The following is a 15,787-nucleotide window of genomic DNA, read 5'->3' as shown; positions in this document are numbered from 1 at the left end:
GTAAAGAGCGTAATTTTGTTAGAGCAAGCAATCTAACCATGACACTAAAAATAAGTAATGAGGTTAGAATACCCTTACCAAAAAATAAGTTGGATTTTAGTTGGTATACACATTTTAGTTGACATTAAGTTGGTCTTAAGTAGGCTCAAGTGTGCAGCATATTTCAATAAACTAGTTTAAGGGGTAATAAGTTGTTGTTAAGATGGTAATTAGTTGGTTTATAGTGGTCAGAAAATTACATATTTTTCAGTTGGTTATAAGTTGGTACTTCTATTGCGATAAGGTTTAAAGTTGGCTTTAAGTGGTCTTTATTAAGGAAGTTTTAAGTAGGTGTAAAGTGGTTTTTGGTTGGTATTTGTCTCAAATACAAACTTAAAACCAAAGTATTTCCTAGACAACTTATTTTTTGGTAAGGGATAAATAACCAAGTATCCTTAAGACAAGCTGTGGAACTAAAAAATTTTGTCAGTAAACATTGTGAACTTAATTTTCATAAATTGATAAACCATTTAATATCAGCAGAGTTCAATATCAGTATTGGCCCTACATGTCATTTTTCAAGAAAAAAACAACTAATCCAAACTAATTTTTAAGTGTAATTTATTTTCAGGTGTACCCGGGTATTAAATTTTTTTCAGGTTTCTAAAGTGATAATATTGGACAGTTAAAAAGCATTGAAAAGCTGTCTTTTTAAATAAGCTTAAAAAAATCCAATTGAATGATATTTTTTTTAAGATGCAAAATTGGCAGAAATACCTATGTTTGAGTTTTATCGTAATCTCCCTTGTTCCAAGAAATTTTGCATCACTTATTCATAAAGCGTATTGCCTTATTTAAATTCAGTCAGCTTAACTTTGCAACAATGAAATATATTAAAAATAAAGTTAAAAAGGCAACTTTCGAAGTATTCTCATCTTCACACATCATTTTACATACAAGTGAAAACTCCGAATAAACAAGTATTGAAACCAAGTCTTTTTTATAATCCAAACTGAATGCCACCACTTATTTCATACATCGTTCAAAGTATGTTGAACCAACATAGCCTCCCATCATTGCTTTTTTCACATTTTGTTCAAATTGTCTTCGGTTGTTTTGTAACACTTCTGCTGCTTCTTTGTTCAACGGATCTTCAGGATTAGGCTCCTTCAAAGAGACAAAACAGTTAACTTTAACAATCATTATACAGAAAACACTTAGGAAGTATGATTCTGGTTTTAAGTTGGCAAAATAATACCATCTTACCAAAAAGAGGTACTGCAATCCATAGACAATAGAGTTGATTGTAAGGACAGGTTTCCAGTCTTCCCTAAAATAAATAGTTTTTAGTTTTATCAGCTGGCCTGCATATTCAGATAGAACATTTGAACAGTATGAAAAAATTAATTTTTTTTTTCTCAATAGAGTAATGGCAGTGCTTAGTCACTCATGCTTTTACCTATTCATAAAAAAATTCGCGGTCATGGCCGAAGCTAATAAGTGCTACTACTCTATAAGTATATTTATTCTCAGTCTGGCACACAACCATATTTAATGACACTATGGATATGTCTAGGTTGTGGTTTATCTTATTTGCTACTACAATACAATATTAAGAATTAAATTTTTATGTAGCAGAGAATTGAAAAGATTTCTTGCACTAAAATATTCGCTAAACTAAAAATCGTAATATTTTAGATTACTCATGCAGCAAAAACAAAATCAAGCCTATACAATTTTTGTAGCTTTTCCTAGCCATATTCATACACTGAATTGGAATTTCTTTTCTGTCAAAACAATTTTCAGTCTTCCTTCACCATAATCAAGAAAAGCACAGGCGGCCACTTTAGGGGAAACAAAATGGGGGCTTATAGTGTAATGTGATCTAGGTGTATTCCTCGTGTCATTTATTTATACAATTAACGACTACAAAAGTGCAAATACTTTTTTAAGGATATAATCCTTCACCAAACATTTTTTCTAGGCGTGGCCAATAGCAAATGAACTATTTAAAATATTGAATATATTTATGAGAAAAATTTAAACCTGTTAACTGATCAAATAATTTAAAAATAGTTCATAAACTTTGCAAAAAAAACCAAAACAAATTAGAATAAAGACGTTATACCAGCAAATTGCAATGTGTTTATTCACTTTGCATTAAATTTCAATTCATATTTTAGTTCACTGATTTTATTTTAATACGTTATTAACTGGACATTCAATACGGCAATATTTTCATATGATTTGGTATTTGATCGAATTACTTTGTGAAACCAAATATTTGGCACACCCCATATTAACAATTAATAGAAGTTTCTTACCTAAGTATGTTTAAACAAACATTTCCTTCCAAATCAATGTTTGGGTGATAAAGCATTGTTTCACATTTTACTTTGGGTGGTTCATGAGGATAGCTGGGGCTAACTTTGAAGAAAAAACTGAACCTTCCATTACGGTAGAAACCCTAGAGACAAAAGTTTTAAATCTTTTAAACTTGCAGAGGTTATCAGTAATAGTGAGTGTAGGGAGCTGTTAGCTTGTGTGGCATGAAGGGCTTCCACCTTCCTACGCAATTTAACTCGGCCACCTGGGATAAAGGTTTTAAAAGTCGCTAGATGACTTTGGCCTAGCCAGGTGATGCCTTGGGTATTAGCTTAGCTGATTATTATTAAGATTACATTGGCAAAATGGGGAATATCGAAGCTATACCACAACGAAAGTCTGCTTTCCATATTAAAATTTTACTAATAGTCAATTTCAGGATTTTATTGGCTAGTGTTATTGCCAATATTACTGACTTTACCCTTTGAATGGCTTTACTAAGTATCACAAAACTCTACTAGAGCTGTGGCTTTCTTGTTATATTTCCATGCTATTTTATCTTTACATTCTATTTTTCCATTATTTTAATTAATTTTTGTTTTCTTTTAATAACAGCCAATCTTGAATCTTTTTCATTTGGATGCATTTGAATTTATTTAAGTGAAGCTTTGGTATCACTTAATGTGGTCACAATAATAGTTAACAAAATAAATTTTAACTAAAGTAAAGAAACTTGTGTTATAATTGGGCCCAAATTTTAATCTTCCTTCTGTGGTTTGAGATATTTGAAGTTCAAGTTTATATCATGCAAGTCTATGCGAAACTACAACCCCTTTAAAAAATCCAAGTACATAAGCACGTGTTGCATAAATTCCAGGCTTGCTGATTGAAAACCCCAGAATATCGGTAAGGCCCTCTTAATTTTTTTTTAAAAAAAGTCGCATCATGTGAAAAATAGGTTTCTTAAATGATGTCACTGATAATGATTTGCTTTAGTGTTGGATTGCTATAGACAACTTAAGTGTTTTAAAAGCTTATGCTACTATTATGCTACTAAGTAATAATATGGGCATGCTATTTCTTGTAATAAGAAAAGTAAGTAAATAATTAATGTAATTTTTACTTCATCTGGGCTGATGATTAGCTTGAAATTGAGAAGGTCATCTGGGTCAGGAAACTCAATTTGGCATGTCTTGGGAAGATTCAATTCATTTATATCTTTAGGAAATTATTAAATAGATATAGTTTAGAATCAATCTGTACCACGATTGTCATGGTTTTAACACCTTAAACGTACACATCATATACATATTCATTTTGAATTAAGCTACATGTAACAAAATGAAAATAACTACAATTTTTAAGTATTGTATTACAACAGTGCACTAAATTAACTTGTTCAGTGTTACGCAAGCCTGCCAAACATGTAAATATAGTAAATATTAACATTTAGCCCCTTATTGCAATACAACCATAAAAAAAATTCTCGTTATACCCCTTTGCCATTGAAGCGTGAAGTAAATTAGATATACCTGTACCTCTAAAAGTTTTAAAAAAATATAAAAAAAAAACTATTTACACAGAACGGTTTTCTAAAGAACGCGTAACCTAGTGGTATACCATTCAGGAGGATTATGATTTAGCAATACTGAATTTAGCTATCATGAAAACTGGATGACCCCTTTGAACTCAAGACTATTGGAGTCTATTTTCATGTATAGGTATTTTATTTAAAACCAACCCAAGACAGTAATTTTTCAAATGCATGATATTTAAGTTCTGTTAGTATATTTGCATTTGTAGCTATACAGTAAAAATGGCAAAATTCATAGAATAAGAGTACGTACCTTTAGTAATTCGCAATTGGGCTGCCGAGGCTCGTTTCTGATTTGGTTTTCCAACTTCTCCTTCTTTCTTTTGTTGTTTTAATGAAAATAACTTTATCATTTTCAATTCGTGTTTTCATAAATTTTTCAAAATATATATTCAGAATATCTTTGTCACCGTAACATTGGTAATGCAACTATAAACTAAAAAACATAAAAATATTTACATAAAGAATAACCAAATTCTATATAGTCTGTGGGACTGGTTTAAGTAAATTATAATTTTGAATTTTAACCTAAAATATTTGCTAATGTTTTTCAAAACAATGAAATTTAAGCATAATTTAACTTTTTTCAATAAATATCAGATTCTTTCTGATGACCGTCCAGATTGAACCTTAAGAGTTTAAATAAATCGTCTGCTAAAAAGGCCACCGAATATACAGATTTCGAGTAGTAATAGCGTTCATTAGGTTCACGATATCAAATTCACGACGGAAACGAGTGTAGGTGTCGCTGCGGCGCCACGCTCTTCCTAAGTAGAGCCACTCTCTGGTAGAGCCATGAATAATAATAATAATAAAAGCTTTTTATTTAAGATATCCATTTCAGTGATACACTAATAATGATACTTTATTGTCAGGAGAGAGAAAGTGAAATAAACTTATTGGGCTCCTGAGTACGCACTTATATTACGTACACCAAGCATTCAAAAACAATATTAACATAAAACAAAAAAATACAAAACAAGATTACCAACACAAGACAGAGACATAGACAAAAAATAAACAAAGTGGGCAAGGGGTTGATGAGACGGGAAATAATACGGATAATAAGAAAACTAAGCGGAATAGTATAAAAATTATGTACAGACAAGAACAGGTGAATTGGGGAAGCTAAAGAGATCAAGCGGTAAATAGTACAACACACTATACAATAATATAAAACTAATTCAGATATTTACAATGGGGAAATGGGGAATGACTAGAAGGTCCAGCCCCAAAACTTGTCCAAACGTGATTTAAAAGAACCAACACTGCTTTACGAAAGGGTCTTGACATTAAATTAAATTATAATGTATTCATTTCAGAGTCCGGCTTTTGCGCAGGCACTTACAGGAAGGTAAAGAATCGTTCGCATAGAAACGAATATACAAAGTACAAATTTAAAAAAAATTACAAAACCCCAAATAAACAAACAAATGTATTAATCGAAATGGAACCGCATACTAATATTGGGCAGAAACATACAAAGAACTATAGATGGGATGTATATACAATAAGGAGAAAGAAAGAATATCGAACTATATGATTACCCTTTCTACCATCTGGGGCTAAGATGGGCGGGGCCTTTCTGCGTTTTACGTAATCACTTGAGCCAACAGGAGACAGGCGTTTGTCGTTGACTCGATTATGGATTAACAAGAACTCTTGTTAATCCATGGGCTATTGAGTATTGAGAGCAGATTCCTGAAAGCATCTCTGTGAGAGAGCAGTCAATTTCTTGCTACAAGATAATTCGGAATAAGATTCAATAGGCCCTTCAATAAAACATCTTCAAGGAAAGCGCCAAGAAGTAATGTTTCCCAGAGGCAGCACCTGCAACTTTGCAGGTTACTGTTTATATAGTGCTATTTGAAATAATGGAAACTTTTCACTTGTACGGTATGCAACTTGTGCTTCCTTTTAGCCCAGTAGCTTTTTGACGTATTAGGGCTTAGCAAAAACACGACGCGACGTTCTGTTTACTGCCTTCTTACCTGTGAAAAGTTTCCATTATTTCAACAAGCACTATGTAAACAGTAGCTTGCAGGTATCATAAGTCTATAATATTATTCTGTAAGTTTGTCACTTTGAGGAATATTTGACTGAAAGCTAGTAACGGAGTGACGTCATCACAAGAAGAAAATCTACCCCTAGCGAGGCGCTGTCAAACTCTACGTATGACGCGTTATCAAACGGACGCAAAACGGCGACGAAGCCCGTAATGCAGTCTGTCTTGTGAATAACGCTCAGTTATACTTTTGCATGTGAATTATAGGAAGTGTCACACTTATGTAACAATATTATACACCTATGCTGGTATATATACTTCTTGGCGATTTCCTTGAAGACGTTTTATTGAAGCGCCTATTGCATTTACACTTTGCTCTCAACTCCCGTTTGAATCAAGTAAATGTTACGAGTGTGAAAATGATGATCATTCTACTATAATAAAACATTAATACTTGGCAACATTTCCTCCCTGAGTCCTGACCATCTCTATTTTATCTCAAAAACGTTTTAAATCAAAATTTGCTCCATTACGAACCTAGCAGCAACAGGGATCAAAGTTGGCTCTCTTTATCTTTCCTCCGTGGCTATATTTTATAATCTCCAACGAAATTCGACGAATAAATAGGGAAGATAAGGGAAAAGGAAGTAGGTGTGAATAAGCAACATTTACCTGATTAAGCGTATCATTTCTTTGACGTAATAAAAGTTTGTTTAAGGCTTATATGGTATTGATATTGTTAGTGAACCTTTCTTCGATTAAAATGACTAAAGATCGTACCGCTGCCTTTAGAGCAGTGAGTTTTTCGTTTTTACTCGGATGTAGTAGTAGTAGTTTAAAATATGTTTAAAAAATTATTTCAGGCCAAGGAAGAGTATGAAACTGCGGACAATTCGGAGGTTCACGGTCTCATCGAACTTAAACAGAATGAGTTCTTTGAAGAAGTTGAAGATCTTACTTCGAAAATTCATTTAACTGCCCAAAAAGTCGATTTAGTCGCTAAAAAACAAAGTGATATCCTAATTCTCTCTATGTTAGATGAAGGTAAGTTAGGCCTCTTTTCAATATCGGCTAAAACTAGGAGGATATAAATATAGTAACGGAGACAGTAAGTGTCTAACGTTTTATAGGTTTCGTGCGAAAGTTTAAATTTTGATTAGAATAAACGCCTTTAGATTATTAAATTGATTACGTGAAAGCTGTCTGCTCATTTAAAATTAACAGCTGAAATTTCAGCATAGATAAACGTTTACTTCAACGACGTCTGCTATTACCTTGACAGCAAGTAAAGCAGATAACGCTATTTTTTCTAGTCTCGAAGCCTATTTGCAACCAAAAGCGGTCGTTACGTCTTCTTTAGATTGCCGTCTAAAACTAGATAGGTAGCGTACTGGCAGGTGCTATTAGCCTAAGGACATTTTATGGTTCACAATAGGCGCTTAAATAAAACATCTTCAAGGAAATCGCCAATAAATAATATTTCTGAGAGCCAGGAGCTGCAAGATACGGTTTATATAGTGCTTGTTGAAATAATGGAAACTTTTAACCTGTAAACGCCGTGTTTTTGCTAAGCCTTATTATGTCAAAAAAAGCTACCTGGTTGAAATGAATCTAGGATAAAATCCCCCGGACAAAATCCCCCCAAGTAAGTCTAAATTGATTTTAAAGTTTTGGCCTAATTTTTTAATTTAAATTAACCTAACGCAACCCAACCCAACCTAACCTAACCCTCCCTAACGAAAACTCTCCAAAAACGATCCGCCGTTTAGGGGGGATTTTGTCCGAAAAGTGAAATTAAATGGGGGATTTTGTCCTCGGGGGATTCTGTCCGTAATTCGGTTGAAATGGAACACGGCTTCAAGTTTAGAAAAGATAGCGCCATCTACTTTAATACTAGTCAAATAAATGTGTGAAGAAATAGCCGACGAGTTTTGAATATGAATGTTCTTTAACTGAAACGTTCAACTTTTATATCGAGATAATTTTGAATGAGCAGACAGCTTTCACACATTCGATTTAAACCTCAGTCGGTAGGCGGCGATACTTCTGACCAAAGTTTAAACTACGCACGAAGCTTATTAGGTGATTCTTATTTGGGCGCCTGCTCTTGATATATTAGTAGATTGTGGCTCGCTTGATTTTGCGCGTGCGAGGAAAATGAAAAAAGAAACGCGCGCTCAAATACTTTAAGCATACAACCATAGAGATAGAAAAGAAATAGAGGGAAGATTACCGCGTTAAGGCACCCCTGTTTTTGACCGGGAAAATTCACCCCCCCCCCGCGCATGTATGAAAGCGGAGATGGGCAGAATTTGCAAACACCATCTATCCTTCCTTTGTTTACATCAAATGACACGTAATCTGCCCATCTCATGGCCAGCCTTGGAAATAAGGTTTTATTTTAAACTGGTCCTTAAGACCAGTGACCCCCTAGCATATGAATTATTAAACTGGTCCTTATGACCAGTGACCCCCTAGCTTATGAATTATTAAACTGGTCTTATATAAAATGTTCTAATGTCATTTATAAGCCTAAAAAACCTATACTACATGTTTAGAAGTTATATTATGTTGGTAACATTAACTTTACACGTATTCAAAATAGTTAACTTTATTTTATGAGTACCACAAGAGTAGTACAATATAGTACTATCTCACCTAAGACTACTACCATAGCCTAGAAGACCCTCGTAATTTACCGGATTATCTCTCTTTCTCTAGGCCCCGTAACTCCAGAGTCTCCGGTCCGTTACCGCGTAGCCAGGTAGCCTACCGTACTCCAGGGAAAGTGAGACTAGAGGATTGAGGGTTTGAGGCCAGAGGGGGGTTTGACAGTTCGACTCGTTCGAGAGATGCGAGCGAAGGGACTCTACATAAAACCTAGAAGTACGTTAGTATACGTACTTCCAGATAAAACCTCGACGTGCGGCCGCGGCGGTAGTAAGCGGAGTCGCTGTACATATAAATCCAGTGAATAGGGAAATCAAAATTGATATAAACCTTAAATTAATAGGTCATCTCCTATTATTTGGAATTTTTAAACTGGTCACCTTCTATTTTTTTGTTATTATTTCGAATTAATAAACTGGACACGGTGACCAGTGACCCCCCAAATTTTGAATAAAGAAACTGGTCTGAGCAATTAATTAACTGGTCTTTGACCACCTGACCACCGTTATTTCCAAGGCTGCTCATGGCTTCCTACATTGGCGAAAAGGGGGTCGGGACTCGCGGTCAACTTCGCCAGATACAATAGTGCCTCTATTTCTTTTCTATCTCTATGCATACAACAGAAAGTAACCAAATCATGTGACCGCCGATCTTTTTTCGAATCACCTATTACTATTGGAGAACGAAAACTATCGCTAAACACCCTTTGGTTCGCCATTGAAACCTAGATGGGTAGCGGCTAAATCAGACGTTATTAGTTTTCCTCGTCGTTATTCGTAAATTTGACCTAATAAATAAGGATACTTGCATCTTAATATAATTTTAGCATCGATAAGTTTATTTAAGAAAAAAATGTTATTATGACTTTAATTTGTCTGTAGCAAACGCTAGATCAGAGGAGAAACATCGGATAAGCTAGCTCAGCTACGCCACCTAGACTCGTTTCAGTCGCGAATACAGGTGAAAAGTTTCCATTATTTCAACAAGCTCTCGGAAATATACTTTTTGGCCATTTCCTTGAAGATGTTTTATGAAGTGCCTATTAAACATATTAGAGGGTTAAAAGGTAAAAAGTTGCATATTATTATAATTTTGCACGGTTTTGGTTTCCTCTAAGGCTCCGAGAAAACAGAGCAATTACTAGGGCAGATCATTGAGTTGAGAATAATATAGAGCACCAGACCGGATTTTCACCATAGGCTTTAGGCTTACCATTTGTGGAGAAAATCCGGTCTGGGGCTCTATATTATTATCAAAGTCAATGGCCCAAATTTAGGCGTTTTTCACATAAGTGCTAACTTGGAAGAGCGTTAGCGTCACAGCGCCTTCTATACTAGTTTCGGTCGTGAATAAAACCGAGTGCTAACCTGAGTGGCCGCAAAGTCTTTCCTACGCGTCGCAGAATCTCAAAGGAGCTTAAGTCATCTGCTCAGACTCAAAAAGGGCTCTCACCCAACTATACCCGCATTCTGGTTCCATTGGCTCAGTTCATCCATGATTTATGCGGTCATTACACACTGGACACTTTACCTTCTTGTGGTGTCCAGCAGACTCATGTCGGGGTTCCTAGTAATGAGACCGCGGATCGGCTCGCGAGTGTTACTCAGTTGGAGCTTCCTTCAAAGGTAGACTTCCTACTTCGTTCTACTCTTGCGAAGATTAAGAGCGCCTGCATGCAGTCTGTTTCTTCCGCGTGAACTCACACTGGCAGTCACTACCGGACCCTCGGCCCTTACGCGTTGCCAAGCCATTCCCCAGTTTTCGAGATGTCTTGACTGTTAAGCGGCGTGAAGACACTAATGGCGCGACTTGGATGCGGACTGCTCCCCACCAAGGCCACCCTCAATCAGTTTAATTTAAGTCTCACAGACTCCTGCCCTCACTGCGGGGCTCGGGAAGATACCCAGCACCAGGAGTAAATAATGGGAGTGGGCATCATTGACATTTTTGAGAGACGGCACTTTCAAGAATTATCCCGCCTTTTCTCTCACTTCTATCTGGAGTTTTTACGCGGATGCATACCACCAGAGAGGGAACTACAATGTGCAACGCTCCGAGCAAGCAAGAAGCGTCTAGGCGATAGCTCTAGCTGGCCTTTCGAAGTTTAAAGGAACTATATCACCGAAAAAAACGGTATTGACCCTCCTTGTTTTCCAAAAATTTACTGGTTATCTAAGTTCTGCATAGTGGCGTCCTCACAATTTTGCGGCCGCTTTTGTAATTACTTTCATGGTTGGAGAGGGTGTGGGATCGGATGATTTGGCTAGAGGGCTTAAAATGGGGAAATCACGGGACCCAAGACTTCAGGGTGAGACCCCCTGTGGCGGTTGGTATGTCTGCCCGAAACGAGACCCCCGATGGTATATACCCCTTTCCATTCCACCCCAAATATTATATCTCTCAATTGGCTCCCTGTTTGAAGTAGATAAGTTTCACTTTCTGGCTATTTTAATTTTGGAAAAAATTTTTATCTATTTTTTTTCGCTCTTGTACTTCTGTAAAGGCGTTTCTTTTGTTTACGAATTGGAAAATACATCCGTAGTGCTTATGATTATCAACGAATTACAAGTGAATGATTTCAATAGCTCATTACTAGATTAAATTACTACCTGTACGATAATAGGAGGTATTCTCGTGACGTCAGCATCTTTACAGTGGAAGGCTAGTGTCAACCCTCCTTTCCCCCGTCAAGACCTACCTTTGAGCCATGATTGCCATCAGTGTTCCGAAGTGGTAAATGTCAGGTGTCAAATAATGTGGCAAAAAGTGGTAAATACCGACATGGCGAATAATACTTTTACTGGCTAATATGCCAAATAGTGGCAAATAATAAATTTTAATAAAATTAAAAAACATACCAAAGGAAAAATATATTTGTGCTTTTTTAGACAAATATACTGGATTCGTTGCCAGGTTTTGGGTTAGAAACCCAATTATAGCCCAATTTAGTTATGTCTTTTGGCAATTTTTCAACGATTTTTTCCTGAGTTTGAATTCGTCTGCTATATATCTTTAAGGTGTTTTTAATGGTTCTTTTGTGAAAAACTGAAACATTATCTCACATGTAAGTGATGCTACATATCTGAAAGATATTATTTACATCATTTAAATGCATTTACTGATTATTAGTCACTATTTGTCACATTTTGCCATATTTGCCATTTTATGCCACCACGGCCAACTTCGATTACACGCTGTTCGCACTATAGCTGCCATATCATTCGCGTATTTTAAATGAGCATGGATTTTCCCGCTAGGGAAATATATTGCTGCACTCATACACATTTTTTCGAGGGGTCGGACATTTGTACAAAATCCCGTACACTTCGCAAGAAATCTCCGACGAAATCGCGAAATCCCTGACGAAATCGCAAAATCTCTGACCAAATTTCAAAATCTCTGACGAAATCGCAAAATCTTATGAAATTCCGAAATCTTTGACGAAATCGCGAAATCTTTGACGAAATCGCGAAATCTCTGATGAAATCGTGAAATCTTTGACGAAATCGCGAAATCTTTGACGAAATCGCAAAATCTCTGACAAAGTCGCGAAATCTTATAAAATCGCGAAATCTTTGACGAAATCGCGAAATCCTAATAAAATCGCGAAATCTTGGACGAAATCGCGAAAAATCTTTGACGAAATCGCGAAATCTGACGAAATCACGAAATCTTTGACGAAATCACGAAATCTTTGACGAAATCGCGAAATCACAGAGATTTCGAAATCCCGTACTCTTTTTTTTGGGAATGTCCGACCCCTCGCATTTTTTACATTGGCGTCTATACAGGGTGTCTCAATTTGCTCGATCAGGCCATTTTTCTCAAAATGTAATTATGCTAGGGTTCTGAAATTTTCAGGGTTTATTTGTTAGGTACGGAAGGCTATGGTTACTAAATTGCAGAAAAATCGAACGATTTTGTGCAAAATGTTTCAATAGAAAAGTTGTAGGGCATAGTCGAAAGTGTATAAATAATTTTGGTTCGGTTGAAAAAGACCTATTTTTCACTGAGTTTGGAGGTCGGGGGAAAAACAAGTTGTACTAGCAGGCAATAGCCTTTAACGAATTGTAGGTAACATGCATTTCAGTTATAAGATTTCGAAAAATAAACAATTAATAATAATTAGCCCAAGTGACAAATGTTTTTTAATGACTTCTACAAAATGTTTTCAAAAATGCCACCTTCTGATGCAATGCACAAATATGCATGATGTTGCATATTGCGAAATGCTCCCCGAACCATTTCTGGAGTCACCCGGCGACATGCTTCGATGATTCTTTGTCGTAACTCTTCAACGCTCGTCACAGGTGTTTGGTATACGTAGTCCTTTACGAAGCCCCAAAGAAAAAAGTCGAGTGGTGTTAGATCAGGGGATCTTGCAGGCCAACGAACAGGACCAGTTCTTCCGATCCATCTTCCAGGAAACTCGTCGTTTAGATATGCAACCACATCACGATATTGGTGAGGAGGCGCCACATCTTGCTGGAATCAGATGCGTCTGTACTCGGCCAGAGGAATGTCGTCCAACACGTTGGATATTTCATTTTGAAGGAACTCCAAGTAGTTTTGAGCGTTCAGACGATTTGGCAGGAAGAACGGGCCAATAATTCTGTCACCTAACAGACCAGCCCACACATTTAAGCGAAACTGCACTTGGTGGCGGTGAGGAAATCCCCAGTGTGGATTCTCGTAGTCCCACATATGTTGGTTTTGACGGTTGAAAGGCCCATCTCTTCCGAATTAACATTCGTCGGACATCAGTAGTTGATCGTGAAAATCCTGGTGTGCGTCATATGAGGCAAAACCAATTGCAGAAGTCGAGTCGGCGCTGTCTATCACCGTCATGCAGTCCTTGGTGAAGTGTCGCTCGATAAGAATGAAAATGGTGTCTTTTGAATGTTCTCCAAACGTAGTTTCGATCCAACCCTAAGTCAAAGCTGGCAGTCCTGACGCTCGCTCGAGGATATGTGACGAAGTAGGCAAGTATGGTGTTTTCCATGTCGATGTCCTGGAGACCACGACCACGAAACCTCGGATTGATATTACCCCAGCTGTCGAAGTCGTGGACATTTCTAAGAACCGTCGTATGACTTGGTCTGCAATTGGGAAATCTTCGTCTAAATAACTTGCTTACTAGAGTAGCATTACGACGACCTTCTCCGTAAAATAATTCTAGCATATGAGCGCGCTGATCTCGAGTGTAAAGTGGCATACTGGACAACAATCAGCCAAGCTGAGATAATGTTTTAACTTTGAAATATAAACGCTTTAAATACTACTCGTACAATTAATATTTCACGTTAAAAAAACAACAAAAGAAAAATAAGCGTAATTTTTGGTCTACAAATCTTTGTTTGATGATCTTACTCGTAACCCCGTCGAAATGGAAGACGCGGTCTTTGTCTACTTTGTCTAATTAGGTGTTGAACGTAATAATTTACTTTAACAATAACTTTTTACAGATCTGATTATTAACTACATAGCTGAAAGCATAAGTTCCCTAAAATAAATGTACATGTGTGTTGTGATTATGTACGATTGTTTACGTTAAAGGCTATTGCCTGCTAGTACAACTTGTTTTTTCCCCCGACCTCCAAACTCAGTGAAAAATAGGTCTTTTTCAACCGAACCAAAATTATTTTTACACTTTCGACTATGCCCTACAACTTTTATATTGAAACATTTTGCGTGACACCAACCGGTGAAAAAATAAATTTTCCAAAACAAATAAACCCTGAAAATTTCAGAACCCTAGCATAAATACATTTTGAGAAAAAAGGCCTGATCGAGCAAATTGAGACTCCCTGTATAAAAACTGGTGTCGAAATCACCGAAACAAGATTTAAAAACACGTTTTTAATTATATTTTATTAAAACAAAGTAAATGTAAACTTTTAAATGTCGTTGAAATAGTTTTTATATTCCTGTAATTTTTACCTCTCCGAGGGGTCTGTCTGTCATTTTCGGTGCAAAGTGTAATCACTGCGTACGCAGTTTCTCGAAGGGTTGGCAAAACCACCGTGTGACGGTGAGCGTTAACGGATGCATTTGCGGTTTGGTTTGGATGGTGTTTTTTCGCTCACCGTCGTGACGGTTTGGTGTATTACGTTTTTGTAATGTTTATGCGTAGGTTGTGAGTGTTGAATTTGTTGTGTTTGTATTCTGATGGTTGTGCATGTTGAGTCTGTTGTGTTTATATGGGCGTTTTCTCTCCAACTTCTTCTTAATGACTTTGGGACGGACCGAGTGCTGAGTGTAATGCTACCTCTCAACGTCCAATGGCAGGGCTTCCACCAGTTGTACACGGTATTCGTCTTAGTATCAATTTGCGATCGCATCGGGCGGGATTTGAACCCGAGACCTCCTGCTTGACAGGCGGACGTTCTACCACAGAACCACCGACACTTGTTACGCTTCATTGAAAATTAGACCTTCAGCTTTATCGGAAGCGTATTTAATAGAGTACGAAATTTTGGTTTAATTGAAATTGAAATTATTGCATCGAAGAAATTCTAATTTAGCGTTTCTCTATTGATTAAAAACAAATGCGCCAACCAGGTTTCGAACTCAGACCATTCGGCTTGGCAGTCGAGCGCTCTACCACAGAACCACCGATAGCTCCTTAGGTTCACTGAAATTAAGACACGCATCGTAAGCATAATAGGTAATAAAGTCTTTTTTTAATGAATTTATGAAGGCCTAATCTGGTTTTTTTAAAGGTTAAATCTTGTTTTAGCGCAGTCAGCCGAGATAAGAGGGTTAAAGGGTAGACCCTGTGGGTGGTCCACTTTGTTAGTTTTTTTGTTATTTATTTACGGGTATTATTAACGACCTATATATAGTTGTGTTAATTCAAAGGAGATAATTTAACGTTAATTGCTTTAAGAGCTGGCGGTTAGTCAAGTGGCTCTCTGTGCTTTGTTGATGGTAAGGTTTTTGCTTCTTGTAAATATATTTGGTGTGGATATTTGGATATCTACGATTTCTAACGCAGTCAATGATTTCCTGGGTGTGCGAGTCATTATATGATATTGGAAATTGGACGGCATTGGTCTTTTTCATGCGGTATGTGTCACAACGTCAACTGGAAGTCTACGAGCGTTGAAATAAAATGAGCGTTAAAGATACGGCAAGTATTTCGTAAGCGAGAAAAATACAAATACCATCTGTAGATATTTCTTTCATTAAAATTTGCTTAGTATTATATTCAA

At 36.7% G+C, this 15,787-nt stretch overlaps 2 protein-coding genes across 3 annotated transcripts in view; one reads left to right on the top strand and one right to left on the bottom strand.

The window, feature by feature from the left end:
• Window positions 1-962: 962 nt before the first annotated feature.
• On the bottom strand, window positions 963-4,552 carry UbcE2M (NEDD8-conjugating enzyme UbcE2M). Its single transcript, XM_090180685.1, has 5 exons — window positions 4,152-4,552; window positions 3,428-3,522; window positions 2,304-2,446; window positions 1,246-1,309; window positions 963-1,146 (listed from the first exon to the last, which is right to left on the bottom strand). Exons 1-5 carry the CDS (start codon window positions 4,249-4,251, stop codon window positions 1,006-1,008), a joined length of 543 nt encoding a protein of 180 aa, XP_090036811.1. The 5' UTR covers window positions 4,252-4,552; the 3' UTR covers window positions 963-1,005.
• A 2,064-nt stretch (window positions 4,553-6,616) lies between these two features.
• LOC149934174 (syntaxin-1A-like) overlaps window positions 6,617-15,787 on the top strand; it is a 49,255-nt gene continuing 40,084 nt past the window's right edge. For both annotated transcript variants that reach the window (XM_090153973.1, XM_090153974.1), the window contains exons 1-2: window positions 6,617-6,699; window positions 6,767-6,947. In XM_090153973.1, coding sequence (XP_090010099.1) covers window positions 6,628-6,699; window positions 6,767-6,947 — 253 coding nt within the window. In that variant the 5' untranslated portion in view covers window positions 6,617-6,627. The remainder of the gene's footprint in view (window positions 6,700-6,766; window positions 6,948-15,787) is intronic.

The sequence above is a fragment of the Leiobunum rupestre genome, chromosome 7 (genome assembly GCF_980474605.1).
Source record: "Leiobunum rupestre chromosome 7, qqLeiRupe1.1.hap1, whole genome shotgun sequence".
NCBI classification, from domain to species: Eukaryota; Metazoa; Arthropoda; class Arachnida; order Opiliones; family Sclerosomatidae; genus Leiobunum; species Leiobunum rupestre.
This window is presented reverse-complemented; position numbering and strand designations above follow the sequence as displayed.